This window comes from Triticum aestivum, chromosome 1A, assembly GCF_018294505.1.
Source record: "Triticum aestivum cultivar Chinese Spring chromosome 1A, IWGSC CS RefSeq v2.1, whole genome shotgun sequence".
In the NCBI taxonomy this organism is placed as follows: Eukaryota; Viridiplantae; Streptophyta; class Magnoliopsida; order Poales; family Poaceae; genus Triticum; species Triticum aestivum.
Window position 1 is genome coordinate 428361347 of NC_057794.1, and position 21574 is coordinate 428382920.

The following is a 21574-nucleotide window of genomic DNA, read 5'->3' on the forward strand; positions in this document are numbered from 1 at the left end:
CTGACTGGTTCTCTTGGACCCCACTTAACAGTACGGTGGTTCCTATGACTCAACAAAGAAGAAAAAGAACGACGAAAGAACTAAGTCTTCGCGCTCCATAGTCTTCATGCGATGTCTTCTCTTGTCATAGTCTTCAATGTGAATGTCTTCACATACCACCTTTGTCTTCAATGTCTTCTTACATTTTTAGGGGTCATCTCTGGTAGGAAAACCGAATCAATGAGGGACTTCTACCTGTGTTATCCTACAATTCTCACAAACACATTAGTCCCTCAACTAGGTTTGTCGTCAATACTCAAAAACCAACTAGGGGTGGCACTAGATGCACTTACAACGTCCCAGTGCACCAGGCGAACTGGCACTGGGAGCACCGCGCCCCCTCCCCTATCCTGATGTGACACTGCCACATGATTGGCACTTGGATCCAGAGATGATCCAAATGTCAACGGTGTCATGGTCGATGAGGGCGCACACGGAGGAGGAGTGGCACCGGCGGCAGCTGTTGACGTCGGAGCAGCGGCGTGATCCTGCATACGCCTCCAACTCCCCCACTTGGGAGCACCGGTTCGCGTTCGAGCACGAGGAGGCCAAGAGGCGCAGCATCCACGACGCGCGGCAGGGCTCTGTCACAGCCCTAGAATTTGATTGCAAATAGTTGCACAAGCATCCATGCATCATGTCTAAATTTCTTTGAAAGTTGAAATGGGGATTGACCAAACCCTAGCATTAGAAGGAATTCAACTAGGTTCAAATAAAAATATTTTCAATGAACCCAAAATGCCTTCCCAAAAATGTTCATCATCTTTGGATTGGTCTAGAACCTCTGCCAAAAATGGTGCACATTTTTCTAGGACACTTTGGATTTTTGAATTAATCCATAAGTATTTGAATTTGGACATTTAAATCTTATAAATATTTTTAATTGTCCAAATAATCCTGAAAGTACTTGAGGGCTGTTGGGAAATATTTCAAAGGTGCCTAAAATTATTTTCAGGATTTTACCAAGTGGTTTAGTATTTTTAGTAAATCAAAAATAGTTGCAGATAAATAGAAAAGAGAAACAAAATATAAAACAGAGAGAGAAAGAAACCCACCTGCGCCCTTTACCTTGACAGGCCGATGGCCCATCCCACCTCCTCGCGCGCCGTCTTCCCCGCGCCTACTGGCACTGTGCGTGGTGCGCGCACAGCCGAGCCGCGGCCACTTCCTGCTAGCCACGCAGCTGCTCCCCCTTCGTCCTGCTGCACCGCCCAGGACCACCTCGACACTCTGCGCTTTCCCCTCCTTCCTCTGCCTCGTCCCCTTCCTCTGGCCTCTCTTCCTCGCGCCACGGAGCACCCGAGACTGCCGCTCGCCGTAGCCATGGCCACCGGCCACCCCAGTCCCTGCTGATGGGACCTCGAGCTCCGCATCGTCGTCTTCTTCATCCACGCCGAGCCAAGCAACCGGGGAAGCACCACAATGTCGTCCCCGATGTCTTCTTCAACCTCGGTGCCCGAAGATCCTCGTCATCGATTCGCTGCCCACCGGCCATCCCCGCGCCTGCCGACCCCTCCGTTAGCCTCTCTGTGAGCTTCCACGTCGAACCCGTCTCCTCCCTCTCTCGATTATGCTCTCTAGCTCCGTTCCCCATCTCCGCCGAAGCTTGCCGCCGCCGCGAATGTCGCCGTCGTCGTTACGGTCGGCCAACGCCACGTATGAGCACCCGGTCGAGTTCCTGCTGCCCCGTAGCTTCTGCCCGTGCACTTCGTTTGCTCTAAATCGAGCTGCAGCCCCGCGCCCGCAACCAGCCGAGCTCCGGCCGCCGCCCAGCTCACTGCCGTCGCTGCCACCGGCCACCCCAGCTCGCCCCCCGTGCTCCAGAAGATGCGCCACACCTCCAGCTCACCGTAGCCGCAAACCACGCGTGAAACGATGCTCCGTACCACCGTCCCGAGCAACTCCGGCGAGTTCCGGCCGTTGCTGTGGTCGCCGACGTCAACCGCTGACGTGGCAGATTATATTAGTACTAATTATGTTATTAGTCTAACCCTATGACACTGACAGCTGAGCCCCACCGTCTAATTAAACTTAGTTTACTTTCTGTTTAAGTTTAACTAACCACGGTGGGCCCACGCGTCAGCTTTGACCATGCCGACGAGGCAGTTGACTGGGCCCACACGTCAGCGACCCTAACCAGCACTGGTTCACTTACTAGTGGACCCCACTGGTCAGGTTTGACGGGGCAGCCCTGTTGACCTGCTGAGGTCAGCATGACATAATGCTGATGCAATAATGTAATTTCTGGATTTATTTCTATTCAGGAAATTCCAGAAAATTGCTTAAACTTCTAAAATTCATAGAAATTCAACCATAACTCCAAATCAAACAAATTATATATGAAAAATGATTAGAAAACTCCAATATATTCATCTGTACCATTTGCATGCATGTTTGAACAACCTAAGGTTGCTGTATATGGCAATTTGCATAAATGGCATTTAAACTCTCACATATGGAGTTTGAATTTGAACCTAGGGTTCAAACGACCTCCATTTAACATGTTGCTAGTTGCATTAGCTCAAACCACAATATATTGCCATGTCATGATCATGCATCATATTGTTGCATTGCATTGATTGTGTTCTTTCCGTGTTTGCCGGTATTTGTCCCCTCTCAGTAGACGACGTTCCGACGATGAGTTCGATGACACCGATGAAGAGTTATATCATCTTCAGAAGTGCCAGGCAAGCAAAAGCTCCTTGTTCATTCCTATACAATCCCACTCTCTCACTCCTGCTCTCTTTTACTGCATTAGGACAACAACGTTTCAACTGTTACATGCTACGGTAGCTGAACCCCTTTCCTCTGCATGATCTGTCATTGCCACAGTAAATAGATGAAACCCACTAGCATGAGTAGGAGTTGTTTGAGCCCTGATGTGCCTACTCATTCATGCTTGTTGTCATGCCTGCTACTGCTTAGAGTTGAGTCGGGTCTGATTCATCGGGAATGAATTGGAATGTGGTGGACATGTCCTACTGTTGAGAGCTAAGTGTGTGAACACGATTTGGTAAAGGTAGCGGTGAGAGGCCATGTAGGAGTACATGATGGGTTGTCTCATTGCAGCCGTCCTCAGGAACTGAGTTCTGTGTTTGTGATCCATGAACAGTTACTACCACACATTGGGCTCCGGGTGCTCCAAGCTCTCTCGACTTATTAATCAACCCGATCTCTGTCCAGGAGTTGCAACTAGTTTCTGGTGTTTGTAGGTAGTGTTAGTAGTCTACCAAGTGGCACCCGGTATAGGTGGGCTTGTGACATACTAGGCACCGTGGCCGGGTAGACCAAGCGTCGCCCTTTTGGTAGGCTTGGAACCCTGTACACATCGTTTAGGGCCGTGAGCGACACCCCGGCCGGATCTCCTTGCGGATGGAACCCGAATAGGCGATAAACCTGGACTAGAGACTTGTGTGGTTAGTCAGGTCGTGGCCGACTCCCTCGCCAGGCTTCCGCTTGAAGGTTGCCGAGGTACATGACATGTACATGGTGGTAAGTGGCAAGAGCGTGTGTGAAGAAGTACACCCATGCAGGGTTATCATTATCTATTCGAATAGCCGGATTCCTCGGATATGGAAACTTAGACCCCTTGCATAGTTCATAGACAAGTGGAAGTGGATACTCTAAAACTCGCAAGATAAGTGTGAGTGTTATGGATGGCGTTCTCGTGAGGAGACGGGAGCGGATCCATAGTGGTGTATTGATATGGTGAATATGTGGACTCATGTGCACCACCTCAAAAGAGTTACTTGCAGTCGTAGTTCAGGATATCCACCGAGTCAAAGCTGGCTTGCTGCAGTTAAACTCCACCACCCCCTTTGTTGATACCGATGCATATGTAGCTGGTTCTGATGTAAGTCTTGCTGGGTACATTTGTACTCATGTTTGCCTATTTTATGTTTTTGCAGAGAGACGTCAGTCTCGTTAGTAGTTTCGCGTGGACTTCGATGTTTAGCTTGCTACCTCAGCTACGATCTTGTGCCCTCGACAGGATCTGGTAGATAGTCAGGCTTCTCAACCTTTTCATTTGTAGATGTCTGTACTCAGACATGTTAAGTTTCCGCACGTGCCTGTTGCTTGTATGCTCTGAATGTTGGGTCATGAGACCCATGTTTGTAATATCTCGCTCCTTGGAGCCTAATGAATAAATACTTGAGTCATAGAGTTATGTTGTGATGCCATGTTGTATTTACCCATATCTAGCATATTGTGTGTATGATTGAAATGCTTGGTATGTGTGGGATCCGACTACCTAGTTGTTTATCCTTGGTAGCCTCTCTTATGGGGAAATGTAGTCTTGTGCTTCCATGAGCCTTAGTAATCCGCTACAGCCCGGTTCACCGGAGTCCTGCTAGCCCAGCACTACTGCTCAGGACACTTGACTGGCCGGCATGTGTTTCACTTTGTTCCTGTGTCTGTCCCTTCGGGGAAATGTCACGCGGTGACATCCGGAGTCCTGCCTAGCCTGCTACAGCCCGGGTTACCGGAGTCCTGTTAGCCCAGTGCTACAGCCCGAATTCACACGCTGTTGACCGACATGCTCGAAGTTGATTCATGTATGCCTGTCCCCATGGGTTAGTGCCGCTTTGGGTTCACGACTAGCCATGTCGGCCCGGGTTCTTTGTCATATGGATGTTAGCGACACTATCACATACGCGAGCCAAAAGGCGCAAACGGTCCCGGGCCAGGTAAGGTGGCACCCGTGGGAATACCGTGCGTGAGGCTGTAAAGTGATATGATGTGTTATATGCTAGATCGGTGTGACTTAGGATCGGGGTCCTGACAGGCTCCCCGCCGCCGCCCCTCGTCGCGCGCGACAAGGACCAGGAGGTGGAGGCTGCCTACCAGGCGGCTGCCGTCCATGAGAGTGAGGAGGAGGAGCAGCACAAGGAGGAGGAGGAGGCGGACCAAGCGCGCATGGCGGAGGCCATGGCGCTCTCTGGCCGGCGACTGTGTCGTGCCACCATTAAGGCCCCAGTCCCTCGTCAAGGCCGAGCCGCCGCCGACCCCCATCGAGTGCTACTCCTGGGACGGGGTGCTGCACGAGTGAGTCAGGGCGCCACTGATCTGGTACGGGGCGATGCAGGAGCAGGCCTACCTGGAGCACTGGCGGCACCGGCGGTTGGCGGAGGAGCGGCGCGAGGGCGAGTGGCTCGAGCAGCTGGAGCTCAACGTGGAGGAGGAGTGTCTTGCCTGCGGTGGGGCTGCCAGTCGGCGGACGACGTCGCCGTAACCTGGGAGACGACATTCCCCTGGACTGGGCTGGCGCCGACGCTCATCGACCTCACTGGGTCTAACGACGACGACGAGCACGCCTAGGACAGCGCGCCTTCTCCTAGTTTTAGGTTTATTTAAGGACGCCGATAACGCCCACACATTTGGCATACTAGACATCCATCCACACACCATGTGTGGCGTGAGCAGGAGGCAGCGCACATGGGCTGTGTGTGGGCGAACATTAGAATTGCTCACATGTATGGGCGCAGCTACTTCGTGCCACACGTCCAACAAGTACTATCATCTTCACCCGCGCGTGTGGCACGAAGCAAAAATACCCACACGTCCTGCCACAACTATGTTAGGTACCCCACGGGATGACGGTTTAGTTTCCATCTGGGATGGCAGATGTAGTTATCCGGGATGACAAATATAGTTTTAAAAACATGACAACTCTATCTGTTTTGGTTAACTATAGTTGTCATGTCTAATTTATGATAGTTGCCGCATGTAATCAAACCATAGTTGCCGTGTGTGATTAACCACTTGCCACATTGGGTCAAACAGTAGTTGCCATGTGTGTTTACCTAGTTGTCACGTGTGATACAACCATGGTTACCATGTATGGTTAATCACAGTTGCCATGTGTGTTTACCCTGGTTGCCACATACGCGCAACTGCAGTTGCCGTCTAGCAACGAATCATAGTTGCCATGTGTGTTTACCTAGTTGCCACGTACGCGCAACTGCAGTTGGCATCCAACAACGTACGAGTGTCATGTTGGCGAAAAGCAATTTGCCCACACACGAGTGGACTAGGTGCTGGTTGTGTGGGCAGAAACTAGTTCGCCCACACAGCGCGGCTGGCTAACTGCGTGCTGCGGGGCGTGTGGGCGAACTCTCCAACGCCCACACACCAGCCCTGTCCTACGTGGCACTCAAAATTTGCCTTCATATATCAAGATTCGTGCAAACTCGATTGGACGGTGATCCAAAAGTGTGGGCGAGTTGCAAAACTACCCCACGTGTGGGCGTTAATATTTTCGTTATTTAATGTTTTAACTTAACGTAAAGTGGACTCGTGGCCTGTCGCCGGCCTTTGTGGCCGGCATTAATGTTTAATTAACTTTTTTATTTTTAAAATGTTTGCGCTCCTTATTTTTTTTGAGCGCGTATTTAAAAATGAGTCGAGCCAACGTTGGGCGCAATCGCTGACCCAAACGCGAAAGCGGACATGGGTGTCCGCTGAGTCGACCCAAACGGACAAAAGGCTGACAAAATTGTTATCCGTTTGGGTCGTCGGTTGGAGTTGCTCTAAAATACACTTTTTAAAGATGTAATTTTTACTTTGACATCTCTAAATTTACATCATGTATTGAAGATGCTCTTATTAGTTAAGTTGGTTGGTGTAGCTCTAGAAAGTCCGTACTACTTCTAGTTCCATATCCAGTTGACTGCACAGGTTATTCGTGATGCACCTGCACGCACGCGGCGCAGCTGCGCTCCGGCGCGGCGGAAAGGCCAGCCGCGGCTACGTGGAAGGCAAACCATGGTGTGCCGCACTAATAACAACAAAACAAATCATGATCTGATGAAAACCTTGGGCCCATCTGCAGCACTATAATGAAAGACCAATCGCCCCGGCACGTAAAGCTAATCCAGATCGCCGTCAGTAAATTGGAGATCCACGTCACCGCCTCCATCCATCCTCATGCCCGGGATCAGCTGAGGCGAGAGCTCAGCAGCCAGCACGCCCGTGTAATCTGTACCGCCACGCATCAAGTTTACGGCCTCAAATCTCAATGCGTTCAAGGAGAAAGCATACGGTGCCTACCAAAGAAAGATTTTGAGTTAAGACTTGAGTACACCCTACAGCAACAAACCTAGTGGTCTTAAGCGGAGTGTACTAGATAAAACATCAAGGCTACTAGTAGTTGGTGCCATCAAAATCTTGCTAGTAGTAGTACGAACCCAGAGCTGTTAAGGAATGAATTTACGAGAGACGAGCAACAACCTCCTAAATCCGTCCATTGTCTGTGCCTTTTAGACTACCCACAATGAAAATAACATAGGTAGTAACATCCCACATATCTATATAAAATAGATGATGTGGCAAGCAATAAATGAAGAAAAAGAGGCATGTAGTAACATAACTAATTACCACTAGTATGAGTAACATCACACATATCAAGACAAGATCAGTCTATAGTCTAATAAATGAAGTATTGTATGTTACCACACATATGTTACTCCCTACTATAGAGGTAGTAACATAGAGTAGTAACATGCGCTATGTTACTATTCATTGTGACTAGTCTTAACACCAGCTAACTCCACATAAATGGACGTTAAGAAGAAAGAAAACGCCCTCATAAATGGACCCTCTAGAACCAACCATGCACCTGCACCACCCTCCAAGGTCACCAAGAAGGTTCACACGATTAGCCGTCACAGAAGATCCAGCGTTCCTAGAGAGGGAAGAAACGTCGCGCTCTGCCCAGGCTTCACCATCAAGGATGTCCCTTTGAGCCGCCCACCCACTCGCCGCGGCTCCCCTTCTTCCTCCCATCGCATTCTCCCCGCACACAGCCCATCTTTCTTTCTTTTATTCTTCCCTTGCACTCTTCATTTGAGTCTAATCCCGTCTCTTCCCTCGTCCAACTCCCAACTTCCGCTCCCCGAGTTCACATCACCTTTGCTCCGGCTTTCTTGCCGCCCGCGGGCCGCCGTTGAACTCGACCTCGACAAGAAGGAAGAAGCCAAGCACTCCACGGAACCTCCCACCACAAGCCGAGAGATTCCAGACCAGACGGAAGCTTTGGCTCCAAGAACCCGAGGGAGGAATCCGGGGAGAGAAGCCAAGAAGTCGAAAGGAGGGATAGTAGTAGTAGTACTGTAGTAGCAGCAGCCATGGTGAGGAGCAAAGAGGTGCCCAAGAGGCCCAAGGACCCGCTCATGACCCCTCCGTCCAAGCCCAGGGGGTTCAGGGACGACGGCTTCGGCGGAAGCCTGCCGAGGAACCGCGGCGGCGCGGCCATGTCCCCGGCGCCGGCCTCCGTGCCCAACTACATGCGGGCCACCAGCAGCTCCGGCGCCAAGGCCGGGCCCGGGCGGCGCGCGGGGGCGGTGCCCTCGTCGGCGTCGCCCACGGCCAGGCGGGGGCCGCTGCGGGCGGTCACGACGGGGAGGGTGCTGTTCCCGACGCCGGAGGTGCCCGGCATGGTCCGGGCCACGCCCACGTGCTCCTCCACCATGAAGGAGGCCAAGTTCCCCGGCGCGCTCGACCTGGCGCCCGGGGCCACCGACGCCCAGGGCCCCGCGGCGATGCGCGTCTGCCCGTACAACTACTGCTCCCTCAACGGCCACACCCACTCGCCGGCCGTGCCGCTCCGGAGCTTCCTCGCGTCGCGCCGCCGGCTCATCAAGACGCAGCAGAGCATGAAGCACAAGGGCGTCTCGGCGTTCCGCAAGGGATCCGGCCATCAGAGGCCGGAGGGCAAGAACGGCAGCCCCGTCCTCTCCGCCGCCGTCGCCAAGGCCGCGCCTCTGGTCGACGAGGAGGCGCTGGGCGACTTCTTCGTGGAGGTGTACGCCGGCCCGAGGGTGAGCTCCGACATGAGCTGCAGCGACATGTCCCTGGACGAGATGGACGCCGCGGTGAGGAGGATGGAGTTCGTCGTCTTCGACCGGTGCGGCGTGGGCGAGGACGACGAGAAGGGCGGCGATCCTGCCGTTGGCGTTGACGGCGGCGGGAGGCCGGAGGAGGACAGGCTCGGTTTCTGCAGGGACAGTTCGTCGGAGTGCAGCGATGACGGTGCCTCCGGTCTCATCTCCGGCAACCTCGTGGAGGAGCTGCCCTGGATGAGGTACGAGTGCGATAGCCTGGACGATGATGTTTCAGAAGAGCATGTTCAGGAAGCAGAGGTTTCAGAGGGGCAAGAAGGTGAAGATGAAGAAGGCAGATCCCGCGGATCGGGCGATAATCACGAAGAGGAGGCGGATGAAGAACAGAAACCAGAAAAATCGGAGATCATCTCCGATCTGCCCCGTGAAACGGGGATCATCGCGGAGGAAGCGGGTGCCGATTGCAGAGTGGAGATCTGCGAAGAAATCTCAAACACAATGGATCAACAGGAGGCGGCTTCCACAGTGCAAGAGAGGCAACATGAAGACGATGAGGAGCGTGTCTCGGATGTTGCCCACAAAATGGAGATCGCCGCGGCGCAAGCATGCATTGTTTGTGCGGCGGAGGTCTGCAATGAACAGCAAGAAGAAGAAGATCAAGACAACATCCTGGGCCAAGTGATCCAAGGGGATGCTTCTGATGGACAGGGCACGTCAGAAGAGAAGCTCTCCAATGGTGTCGATAAGCCGGAGATTCCTGAGCATGAACTAGACATCCTGGGCAAAGTGGTCCAAGGGGATATTTCTGATGGCCAGGGCACGTCAGAAGAGCAGCTCTCCAATGGTGTCTGTGAACTGGAGATTCCTGCGAATGAAGTAGCAGAAAGAGTGGAAAATGTCCTCGAAGAGAGCCCGGTGGATGAGAGTTCAGCAGATCAAGAGGCAAAGGATGATCGGAGCAACGTTGAATCTACCGGCAACTTGGACGTTACAGAGAAGCAGGACATGCCGGATCATGAGTCTGAAGTGGAGCTTTATGAGACTGTGCCCAGTGTTGCATGCGAAGAGGATTTCGTTGAGGAAGATGTAACCTCAAGAGCTGTTTCAGAAGGTGAAATTTCTGACTGCAGTGAAATTGCTTATCCGGATGTTGAAATGTCCACACAGCCAACAGAGGGTGGCATTGAACAAGATGTGAACAATGTGGAAGATGCTTTTGAAGAGTATGGCAGCGCCGTGAACAACTTGGTTGATCAGTGTATCCCTGCAGAAGGCACAGTGGATGTCATAGAAGATGCTCAGAAGGAAATTGAGATTGCCTCATGCAATTTGGAAGATGCTTCTGAAGCATATGGTACTTCCCAAGAAAGCAGCCAGGAAGTTGATTTCCTATGTGTTGATGCTGCTGCTCAAATGGAACCAGAGCCAGAGGTTACAAACTGCAAGTTGGAAGATTCTTCTGAAGAGTATGGTATTGCCCAAGAAAGCAGCCAGGATGTTAAGCCTGTATGCGTTGATGCTGCTGCTCAAACGGAACCTGAGCCAGAGGTTACAAATTGCAAGTTGGAAGATTCTTCTGAAGAGTCTGGTATTGCCCAAGAAAGCACCCAAGATGTTAAGCCTGTCTGTGTTGATGCTGCTGCTCAAATGGAACCAGAGACTAGAAACTGCAACTTGGAAGATGCTTCCGCAGAAGCTGGTATCACTGGAGAAACTGTTCATGATGATAACTTGGTGTATGTCGGCGAGGTTGCTCAAGTGCAATCAGGGGTTGACACAAGCGAGTTGGTAGACACTTCTGAAGAATCTGGTATTGCTCATGAAATTGGTGAAGATGATAACTCTGCATATGTCAGTAATGATGCTCAAAGTGATTCTGGGATCGCCACATGCGAACTGGGAGAAGAATCTGCTACTGTCCAGGAAGCTGATCAGGATCAGAACTGTACAGATGTCAATGGTGGTTATACACATGAGTCCGAGCTTACCGCTTGTGAACTGGCAGAGGCTTCTGAAGCATGTGATATTACCCAAGAAGCTATTCAAGATGACAGCATTTCAGATGTCAGTGATGGTGCTCAAAAGGAATCAGAAATTATAGCATGCGAATCAGAACATGCTTGTGAAGAATCTCATATTATCCAAGAAGGGGGTGAAGATGTTAACACTGCTTGTGAAGAATCTGATATTATCCAAGAAGGGGTGGAAGATGATAACACTGCTTGTGAAGAATCTGATATTATCCAAGAAGGGGTGGAAGATGATAACACTGCTTGTGAAGAATCTTATATTATCCAAGAAGGGGGTGCAGATGATAACACTGCTGGTGTCCGTACTGGTGCTCTAAAGGAGCCAAAGATCATGGCATCCGAATTGGCAGATGCTTGTGAAGTTTGTATTACCGAGGAGGCTAATCTCTCACCCGTTGTCCAGATACCTGAGCATAACTATGACCTGTCAGCAACTGACGGCCATGGGGAGCCCCAGAACCTACCAGCAGAAGACACTGTTGCAAAAGAATTTTCCATTGACGACATGTGCAACGTATTCAGCGAGATGAACCTCAAAGGCGACATATATGTTGATCCTACCGAGTCCGAGATTTGTCCGAGAAACAGAAGGATCGTTGCCGGGAGGAGGAGAATGCCTGAAGAAGATGAATACATGCGAGGCTTTAACCCAAGGGCACCAAATTTTCTTCCTCTGGAATCAGACCCTGATGCAGAAAAGGTTGATCTGAAGCATCAGACGGCGGAAGACCGCAAGAATGCCGAAGAGTGGATGATTGACTACGCGCTTCGGAGGGCGGTGAATAATCTAGGCCCTGCTCGGAAGAAGAAAGTGGAGCTTCTGGTCCAGGCCTTTGAGACTGTCCTACCGCAGGATGAGAAGAAAAGCATTTCACCTACAAGGCCTGCCCAAGCTTGCAACTGATAGTTCTAGAGGTGAGAGCACTTTGGAAATATTTCACGGCATAGTTTGCCGTGATAACCGTAAAAACTTATTTGCAGTTAACTGTACATAAAACCCTTTTCACGAACTAACCTGTTACATGCTTCTCTTTTTTGTGTTGCAGTTAGTGGTTGAACTAATCGTGGAGTACGTTGACGACTCGCGAGCTACTAACTTGGTGGTCGCTGCAATATTAGTGCCAGAGATCCACTCCAAGTTGGACGAGAAATAACTACTTACTTGCTAGTCACTGGAGATCGATCGATCGTTTGCTAGAGATCTCTGGTTAAAGTAACATGGAGAGGGTAAACTACTCACTGATGAAGAGTTTCCTGTCTAGTCTAGTTGCTGAGCTGCAAAGGAGTAGCTCAACAACCGAGCTGTGTGTGTGTGTACATATGTGTCATAGTCCTGATGCTTGGTATTTATGTATACTCATGTTTGTGAGAGTTGCAAAAAAATTCAATGGTGCTGAGGTGCTGCATTGACTTTGCCTGGGATCGATCAATCAATAAAACTCTTCTCGACTGCTTGTTTGCTGTGAGAAATGATAGTTATCGTCTATGTAAAGTGCTCGTGTTTATGTGCAGATGTTTAGAATCTTGTGGCTGCTTTCTGTGGATTCAATCCCATTTCATTTCTAGTCTTGTATGCAATGCCTGAAGAAATGCACCAGCTCAAACTCCACTCGAAAGTTGTATTAGTACTACAGTCAGTCTACATAGTGATTTAAACGATCTTATAGTATTTCTTTACGGGGGGGGGGGGGGGGGGGGGGGGAATGCCGTAAAATTTAAGTTGCCCAGGAATGAATCTGAAGGTGACGCCGCGCGTGTGCTTGGATCATGTAGCTAACGTTAACCCGTCTGATAGCTGCAGCCAAACTGTGTAGCGTGTGTGTGGAGTCGTCTGCAGGGCCCCGGGGCTGGAAAAGGAGTAGGAGATGATCCCATCCGAGCTGTCATGGTCTATACGCTGACTCGCCAACAGATCAGCCGGCCTATACATCCTGTGGCCAGCGAGCTGCCGGCCAAAGATCTCCGCCGACGTGACACGGACCGAGCCATCACCATCGCCATCGTCGGCATTACTGCTCAGTATGCAAGGCAAATCCTCTTCGTTTAACACGTGGTTGGTTTGACCTCTCGTTTCAGTCTTGGCGAACACATCTGTCCGCCGTCAGAGGATTGATGATCTGTTTCAGAAATCTCAGTCAAAAACTTGTGGCAGGCACAGCACTAGTTCAATGTTAGCGTTCTTCGTGCACTCGACACGGATACCTTGGACTGGTTCTTCTTTTAGAAAAGTGATCCCGGCATCTACATTATGGGATGCACACAATCATCTTTATTAAGAACTCGGTAGTAAGTATGCTTGGTCATTTTAGTCAGGCATTGTCACGAGCACAAAAACAAGGCGTGGATTCACCAAACGGGACATTTTATCTGATGATCACAATACATGGTAAAGTCAACAATATTTTTCAGCTGCTCTCGCGTCGCCCCCGCGGGCGGCTCGGGAGCAAACCCTAGCCGCCGCCACCAGCAGCCCACCCACCGCTCTCTCCTCCCCTCGCCGCCGCCGGCAGCGGTCGCCGGGCAAAGCCCGCGCGGCTCGGCGGCGGCGGGGCCCCTTTTCCTCCTCCTGTCCGTAGGTGGCTGGCGCGGGCTGGTTGTCTCGGCGGGAGCTCGAGCGGCTGCGCGTGCTCGGGGCGGTGCGGCTGGCCGGCGAGGCGGCGCACGGAGGCGCGGTGCGCCTAGGCGTGGGCGCGCAGGGCGCGGATCTGGCGTACGGCGCGGGATCCGGCGGTGGGCTGCGAAGGTGGAGCTCCTCTGCTCTGGTGCTGGGCGGGCGGCGAGGCGAGGCTGGTGGTGATGCGTTGAGCTGCGGGCTGGGCGCGCGGTGGCCGCGCGGGACGTGGGCGCGCTGCGCCGGGCGAGCCCCAGCTGGATATGCAGAGTGCCTACCGCGGTGCGGGGTCGTGGTCAGCGCTGCGGCGGATGAGAGGGGTCAGGCGGGAGCGAGCTGTTCGGCGGCGCATGGGCTCTTCATGCGCGTCGCCGGTCGTCGGCCCGATGGGCTCCAGAGGGCGGTGTGAGGAAGATCGGGCCCCGGCTTCCTGTTCTGCGAGGTGGCTGCGATGACCGTCGGGCGCAAGGGGCTGGCGGTTATCCGGCGCGGACCAGCGGCAGCGATGGAGACCTGGGCCCCGGCGTCCAGATCTGGTGGCTGCGGCGGATGTTGGGAGCGTGGGGCCAACGGCCGTCGGGCGTGTGTCTGCGGTGGTGGCATGGCTCGGGTTGGTGGTTGGAGGTGCAGCGTCGGGTGAAGACCTTGCTGCCAGTCTTTGGGCTGGGCAGGCGACGGCGACGCTTGCGGGCGCCGCTTCCTTCTTGAAGGCGTCGCTGAGGCATTCCTGCTCGCTCCACCACGCAAGGCTGCTCGAGGGAAACCCTTGATCCCATGGGATCGGACGATGAAGGCGATGTATGTCGCGCCTCTTGGGGCATCGTTTCAGGAGCTCCTTACCGGCCAGGGGGACCAGTGATAGATGGAGGATGTTGTTCGTGCTGCTTGGTCGTGTCCGGCGATGAGGGAGGTTTTGACTTCTGTGGCAACGATGACGGTGGTGAGCGTTGTCGTAGGCATGGCTTTGGTCATGGTAGTCGGCTCTTCTCCGACTGTCCGTGAGATTACCTCGGCTGCTTGTTGCTGTGAAGTCGAAGCTGTGGTGCGGGGCTCCGGTAGCGTACGATGACGAGCGACATGTGGTCCGTTCGGCGATCTCCTGTGACGCCAACCTTGTTTTGTTCTCCGTAGTTTCTCCGCCGGAGTCGGAGCTGCGTTGTCTTGCGGTGGACGGATGGCGTTCCGTCTTGTAAGTGTAGTGTTGTTCTGCAGCTAATAGGGCTGCCTTTTCCTTTTTCCTTTGATCTTCGGATCCTCCTCATGTTGTTTCTTCCGCTGCTTTCTGCTAAATCTAATTGAAGCCAGCAATTTGCTGGATCTTTAAAAAAAAACAATACATGGTAAAAAGACTGCAAACGGAGTCGTCCATTAATTAAGAAGAGAATAGAGTTTATTTTAGAAGTGACCAGATTACACAAAAGTTGTTACTCTTCGGGTATTATTTTTCCCAAATTTTGGCTCATGTGGTAACCCAAAGCTTAGCTTCACATTTGATGTTATTGTGCAGGATTGGCAATGGAGTGCTCTTGTGCCTAACCCAAAGATTAGCCTTGCATTTGATGTTATTGAGCAAGATTGGCACTGGAGTGCTGTTGTGCTGGAAGACTTGCATGCTCCTTTCACTCGAAATAGTACAACTAGGGCCTGTTTGTTTTGGCTTTTGCAGCTTTTCCACTATGAATCCAAAAGCCAAAGCCAAAAGCCCCTATTTAGGAGTTTTTTTTTGGATTTTAGGCCAAAGTGAAAAATCTACGAAAGCTGAAGTATAAGCCCAAACAAAACAGGGCCATAATGAGCATTGTGAGAGAAGTTATAACTTTTCTATTGCGGATGTTTTTGCCGGATAAATTGATCCACCACTCCTTGATGTAGCGCTCTAAGTGTTGAGGGCGTGTCAGTGCTCCCAAGGTGGAGCCACTCATTTGCCAAGTTTCATAAGGGAAGGGTGAAGCGACACTTGAAGAAGAGGTGCATCCTAGATTCTTGCTCCCTCTTGCATAGGGAATAAGGAGCACAATTTGACCACCCCACTTGGCTAATTTATCAGTAGTCAAATTCCTATCTTGGATGGCCAACCAAGCGAAGAGCTTGACCTTGAACGTAGACCAAGCCTTCCAAACCGTGTGCTCCATAGGAGAGTAGAAAGTTCCTATGAATTATGCGAAATAAGTGGAAGTCACCATGTAGTGGTAATTATCCGTGTGCTTACAAACTATGTCGTCCTCGGCATCCTCATCAAGGTGGAAGTCGCATGGGAGCGCCCAAAGAGCAATGAATTGGCAAATATGAGCCATGGAGAAGACCGCATAAATCTTGATTTTGAAGACCCAAGCAACTGCATTTAGGGCCTCCCTCACTTTCCAACTTTTCCTTGTGGGTGCCCCATCGATGAGAGGTGGGATCTCCTTGGGCTTCCGGTCATGCACCAAAGGTGCATCCCAAAATGGAGTCTTCGCACCAATACCGACGGTGATGATGTTGGAGGCATAGAAGAGATCAGGGTCCTTTTCGTCACAAGGATTTCTCATTCCAACCCATAACTTGGTTGGTTCCATCCATTCAAACCATGGCTATCTTAACCTTAGAGCGCACACAAATTTCTCGGTGTTGAGCACGCGAAGGCCCCCTCGTTCAAATGGCCAACATACCAAGTCCCAATTGACTTTGCACTTTGCTCTGGTAGTCTTGTTTGAACCGGACCAAAGAAAGACATGCTCAAGCTTGTTGGTGTTGTGGAGATTGCTCAATGGAATGATGTATTACAGTAAATCTCTTGGGAGGAGAGCACGGACTTAACAAGCATGGTACGCCCAATGATGGTGATGTCTTGCCCTCCGAAGGAGTAAAGCTTGGTCGCAACCTTGTATTCAAGGAATTTTAATCCACTTTCTTTAGTTGCCAAACGGATAGAGGAAGACCCAAGTATCTCATTAGGGAGGAAGTTCTTGTGTCCAGCAAGAGGTAGCCGCAGCCAATTGAAACGACGAAGCTCTTGTGGAAGTTGGTATAAAGGCCTGTGACATTACTGAACCATTTCAAGATGACAGAATGATTATCAATGTCTCTCTTGATGGGTGTCATGAACACCGCCACATCATCTGCGTATAGAGAGGTTCTCACTAAGGTGGCACAACCTCTAATCTTGTGGAGAAGGCCCCTTCTTATAACCAATTCAAGAAGTTGTCGGAGGGGTTCAATTGCAATGATGAAGAGGAGGGGTGAGAGCAATACGTGTACGCGCCAAGTAGGGCGGTGATCTAAACTTGCTTGGAAAACCCTTTTTTGAAGCACTTCACCGAAATGTTTGTGAATGTCAAGCTTGGAAAGAAGGGATGAACTCTTTGCTTTTGCTTTCGGGAACCCGGCGCACGAGATTCCTCACGCTATGATCATCTTAGAGCAGTCCAAATCTCAAAGTGTCTTGGCGTAGCATGAGCACAACAAAGTACTCCCTCCATTCCTAAATGTAAGCTTTTTTTAGAGATTTCACTACAAACTATATACGGATGTTATAGACATATTTTAGAATGTAGATTCGCTCATTTTGCTCCGTATGTAGTCCATAATGAAATCTCTAAAAAGACTTAGAGGGTGCTTGGATCCAAGGAACTTATTTTAGTTTGACTAAAAATAGTCTCTTTAAGAAGCTAAAGTTCCAAGCACCCCTGACTAAAAAGGGGCTAAAACTAGCCTTGAGACTAAAATATTTTAGTCAGGGGTACCCCTACTAAAATATGGATTAGTCCTCTCTCTCCTCATTTAACTCCTCTCCTTTAACACATGCGAGTTGTGGATTGGAGGGTTTGAAGGATAATAAATACCCATTAACTTGATTTTAGTCTCTTTAGTATTTAGATCCAAGCATGGGTGAGGCTAGCAAGTTTTAGTCCCACTACTTTTAGTCATGAGATTAAAACGTATGCAAGCACCCTATTAGAAACGAAGGGAGTAAATCAAACTGAATGATCATCGTCATGCCGGCGGTGCATGCATGCTGCCAGAGTTTTTTTTTTTTTGAGAGATTTCACATGCTGCCAGAGTTAGTAGACGAAGATGGATGGATTCAGACATATATTGGGCACGTGCGTCAGCATATAATTCGGGCGTCCACATCGTCTTCACCGCCTATTCTATTCTTGGTCAACCGCGCTTCCACCCCCCACAGAAACAGAAACAGAAACGACGACGATCGAGGAACGGCGCCAAGACCAAACGACAGGAGCTCCGACGTCGCCATGGCCCGTCTCTTCCTCCGACCGATCTGATCCTCGCCGGGCTCCGAATCCACAATTTCATCATCGGCGGAATGTGGTGATGGGCCGCCGCCACGCCCACGTCCTTGTCTGCGTCGCCACGAGGATCTGAATAGGAGGAGGGAATGGACGAGGAGAACAGTCTCCTGCATTTTCTTGATGATACACCCAGTTCTCATTACAGGAGGTGAGCAGCACACATTACAATCTCCTGCAATTCCCCCCTCTGATTTTATTTTTCAATTTTTTACAATCCCCCATAAATCATGTCTACATGTGGATTCGATGTGAATTTGTGATTTGATGCTCCTTTTCTGCCTTCCAAGGACATGCGGTGGATATTCATCCCAAAACGACGGCGATGATCACTCCGATACATCAGGTTTCTTTCTTTCTTTTTCCCTGGCGTCGTGATTCTGCCCCTGCAAATTTCAATTTGAATCCATGATTTATCTTAAATACAACGTGGATGGTTCGGATAGATGGGGCGTATGCATGATTTATTTTAGGCTTTGGTTCAACGTTCGTTGAGCCTTTGCGGTCTGCGCTCTGCACAACTAATTTCCTATCCCTTCATCTGTCTGCAGTACATTTGTTGACCCCCTTCCTTCATTTCCATCCTCGTTGATCTCATTTCTTGCTCGTATTGCTAGTGACACGTCCGAATATATGATGAAATTTGCTTTGTCTGTATTATGATGTGGCCTGCCAATGATCACTTCCAATGCTTAACAGACGCAGATCCATCCAATGCAAGGGACAGATTGGAAACTCTACTTAACCAACCTGCCAACAAGTTCTGTGCAGATTGTGGCACGCCAGATCCAAAATGGGCGTAAGTGTCTGCTAATTTTCAGATGCGCGACATTCTTACCTACTAATTCCTACTGTATCTGCTACGTCTGATGCTGTTTTCGTTAGGATTGTGTTGTTTCGTGGTGGAAATACACTATACATATGCCAATTTTGGCTGCTACAATTTATGTCGAAATGCTTAACGCTCGATCGTCATCATATTCAGGCCATGCAAATATTTTCTCACTACCGTTAACTGGTGTGGGCATTTGCAGGGCTTTGCCTTTCGGTGCGTTCATTTGCATCAAGTGCTCTGGAACTCACAGAAGTCTTGGAGTACACATATCAAAGGTAAGCAATGGGGTCTATGTAGTTCTTGTTGTTGTGTCGTATTCTCGTCTCCAATTTTACTTTAGCTGGACTTGTTCCACATTTTGCGATCCATAAGACCAATACTTTATACTTGTACCCTGAAGTTGCTCAATATTTTGATTAGAAAAAGCATGAGCATAACTTTATTATTATTTATTTTTTGAATTAGCTGATCCGTACTTTTCGCAACGGCCTCCTGTATTTGTTTTGAAATCCCTACGGAGTTAATATGGTGAATATTTTCTTGACAGATCTTCTACTGAACTAATCAACTATTTTTGGTTGAGTGTGCACAGGTGATTTCAGTGAATCTAGACGAATGGACAGATGAGGAAGTCAATTGTTTAGCTAATTCAGGTGGAAATGCTACTGTGAACACCAAATATGAAGCGTTTTTACCCGAAAACTACAAAAAGCCAAGACAAGATTTTGCGACAGAGGACCGTGCTGTTTTCATTAGGTAACATCTACCATCGCTACTTTTCTCTGACTCTGTCTGACGGAACCATTTTGTCTCTTTTTGTCTATATATATGCAGGAAAAAATACGAGCTTCAACAGTTTGTGACTAATCCACAATTTGCATGCCCTTTGCACAAACATGGAGCAGAAAAACGTCATAACCAGCAACATAGTGGCAGCAAACATGGTACTTTCAGAAATAGCTGGAGGAAAAAGGAATCCGAAAACAAAGGAGGAAAAAAAATGGTGCGACAAACTGTCATAGCCATTGCTAGTCTTACACTACTTCTACTGTAACTGTACATATTATTTTTCAGATGGATGTGGGCATGGTAGAGTTCGTTGGATTAATTAAGGTCGACATCATAAGGGGCACAGATTTAGCTGTTCGTGATGTGATGTCAAGTGATCCATATGTCATGATTATGCTAGGACACCAAGTAAGCAAATTTCATTCATTGTTTGTTATGGCAGATTAGTCGTGCAATTTTTTCTTCTTATAATTCACTTAACAATTTCTCCGTTTTAGTCCATGAAAACAAAGGTGATAAAGAACACACTGAACCCTATATGGAATGAAAGATTGATGCTATCAATCCCTGAACCGGTGCCGCCTCTTAAAGTGGTATGTGTTATTTCCTGTGGACATGAAGTTTATTAGCAGCTAGATTTTATTTATTTTATTTTACCTTGTTCATCTCAATGGAAAGTTGTGGTTATCATCTTTACCGAATGTCCTAGAATAGCTTTTGTGTGCGCAATGGAGTTTTATCCTTGATGTGTATGTCTAAGGTATTGAAGATTAAGTGTCTAAATTGTTCTTGGGTATTGAAATACCTGCCAATTTTAACTAATAAAACATACTCCCTCCGTTCGGAATTTTTTGACGCTCAAACGGATGTATCGAGCGTCAACTAATTCCGGACGGAGGAAGTAGTAGCCAGTGATTAAATTTATACTTGTTGAGGTTTACATATGCGTAGTCAGTTCTCATCATTATCTGCTATTCTTATTTTGTGGATGAGGGATAGGCTGCATTTTGGTGTGACACATTTGTGTAAGAAAGTTTTTTGATAAGCATACGAGGCCTAAACTGCCCCCAAAAATACTCTTAGCAATCTGCTTTGTACTGCATGACAGCAAGTGTTCGACAAGGACACATTCACCTCTGACGACCGAATGGGAGAGGCTGAAGTTGATATCCAGCCATTGATCTCTGCAGCAAGAGAGTACCAGAGCTCCATCATCACAGAATCGACACAGATATGCACATTCTTGGCAAGCGAGAACAGCATTCTAGCCAAGGACAGCATTATCTCGATCGTCGATGGTAAGGTGGAGCAGGAGATTGCATTGAGGCTTCAGAACGTCGAGCACGGGGAGCTTGAGATCAAGCTCGAGTGCGTGCCCCTCAGTCAGTAGTGCGGTTTTTCACCGAGATGAAATGCTCCATGGCTGCGATCGATACTAGCATTGCTTTGCGCTACCCAGAGAAACATTGCCTGTTGTGTCTACTCCATGCCTGTAATTGTCACGTTGAAGGTATTTCATGCATGTGATATGTTGGATAGATAGGAAAAGAAACTTAAAAGTCATCTACGGGACTCTAATGTAGGCTTCAAAACTCCTTTTTGTACATGGCAGAATTAAGAGTTGTCTGATTTTACACGTCTTTAAGTCTCGTTTGAAATAAATTTAAAAAAACATAGGAACTGGATGATAAAATCGTTATGTCATTGTTATGCTGAGATGAAGCAATCATCACCTTGCATAGTCCAAGTTTCAAAGAAAACTTATCGGACTTGAAGATTATTGACTATGTGATCGTGGCATGTAAATTTGGCTGTGGCAAATTTGGTTAACCTAGGTTGGAATTTCCTTTTTCTTAGGAACACGGTAATGCGATAGGTTGGAATTACTTAATAGGAAGACTTGTAGGCTTTCTTTCTCTTTCCCCCCATTCTTCACCATTACCCTTTTCGTATGTCTTTTTGTTTGAAGGACAACATTTTTGCGGGGCTTAAGATAATCCAATCATCTATCTACAATTAACAAATGCAGTTGATCTTGAAGCCAAGAATGATACAGAGAGGCATATTTCCTTATATTCTATAGCCCAACAAAGATAGTTCCTGATAGTAAATTTGCTTCCTTTCCTTACCATAGGTTAAGT

General features: G+C 49.1%; 2 protein-coding genes across 2 annotated transcripts; both read left to right on the plus strand.

Moving 5' to 3' along the window:
* The first annotated feature begins 7789 nt into the window (after window positions 1-7789).
* On the plus strand, window positions 7790-12375 carry LOC123053922 (uncharacterized). The gene is made up of 2 exons (XM_044477545.1): window positions 7790-11824; window positions 11956-12375. The coding sequence occupies exon 1, from the start codon at window positions 8166-8168 to the stop codon at window positions 11811-11813; it is 3648 nt and encodes a 1215-aa protein (XP_044333480.1). The 5' UTR covers window positions 7790-8165; the 3' UTR covers window positions 11814-11824; window positions 11956-12375.
* A 5259-nt stretch (window positions 12376-17634) lies between these two features.
* On the plus strand, window positions 17635-21069 carry LOC123053929 (probable ADP-ribosylation factor GTPase-activating protein AGD11). Its single transcript, XM_044477558.1, has 9 exons — window positions 17635-17960; window positions 18100-18155; window positions 18509-18608; window positions 18844-18919; window positions 19237-19400; window positions 19479-19647; window positions 19719-19841; window positions 19931-20026; window positions 20542-21069. Exons 1-9 carry the CDS (start codon window positions 17899-17901, stop codon window positions 20821-20823), a joined length of 1128 nt encoding a protein of 375 aa, XP_044333493.1. The 5' UTR covers window positions 17635-17898; the 3' UTR covers window positions 20824-21069.
* The last annotated feature ends 505 nt before the right edge of the window (window positions 21070-21574 follow it).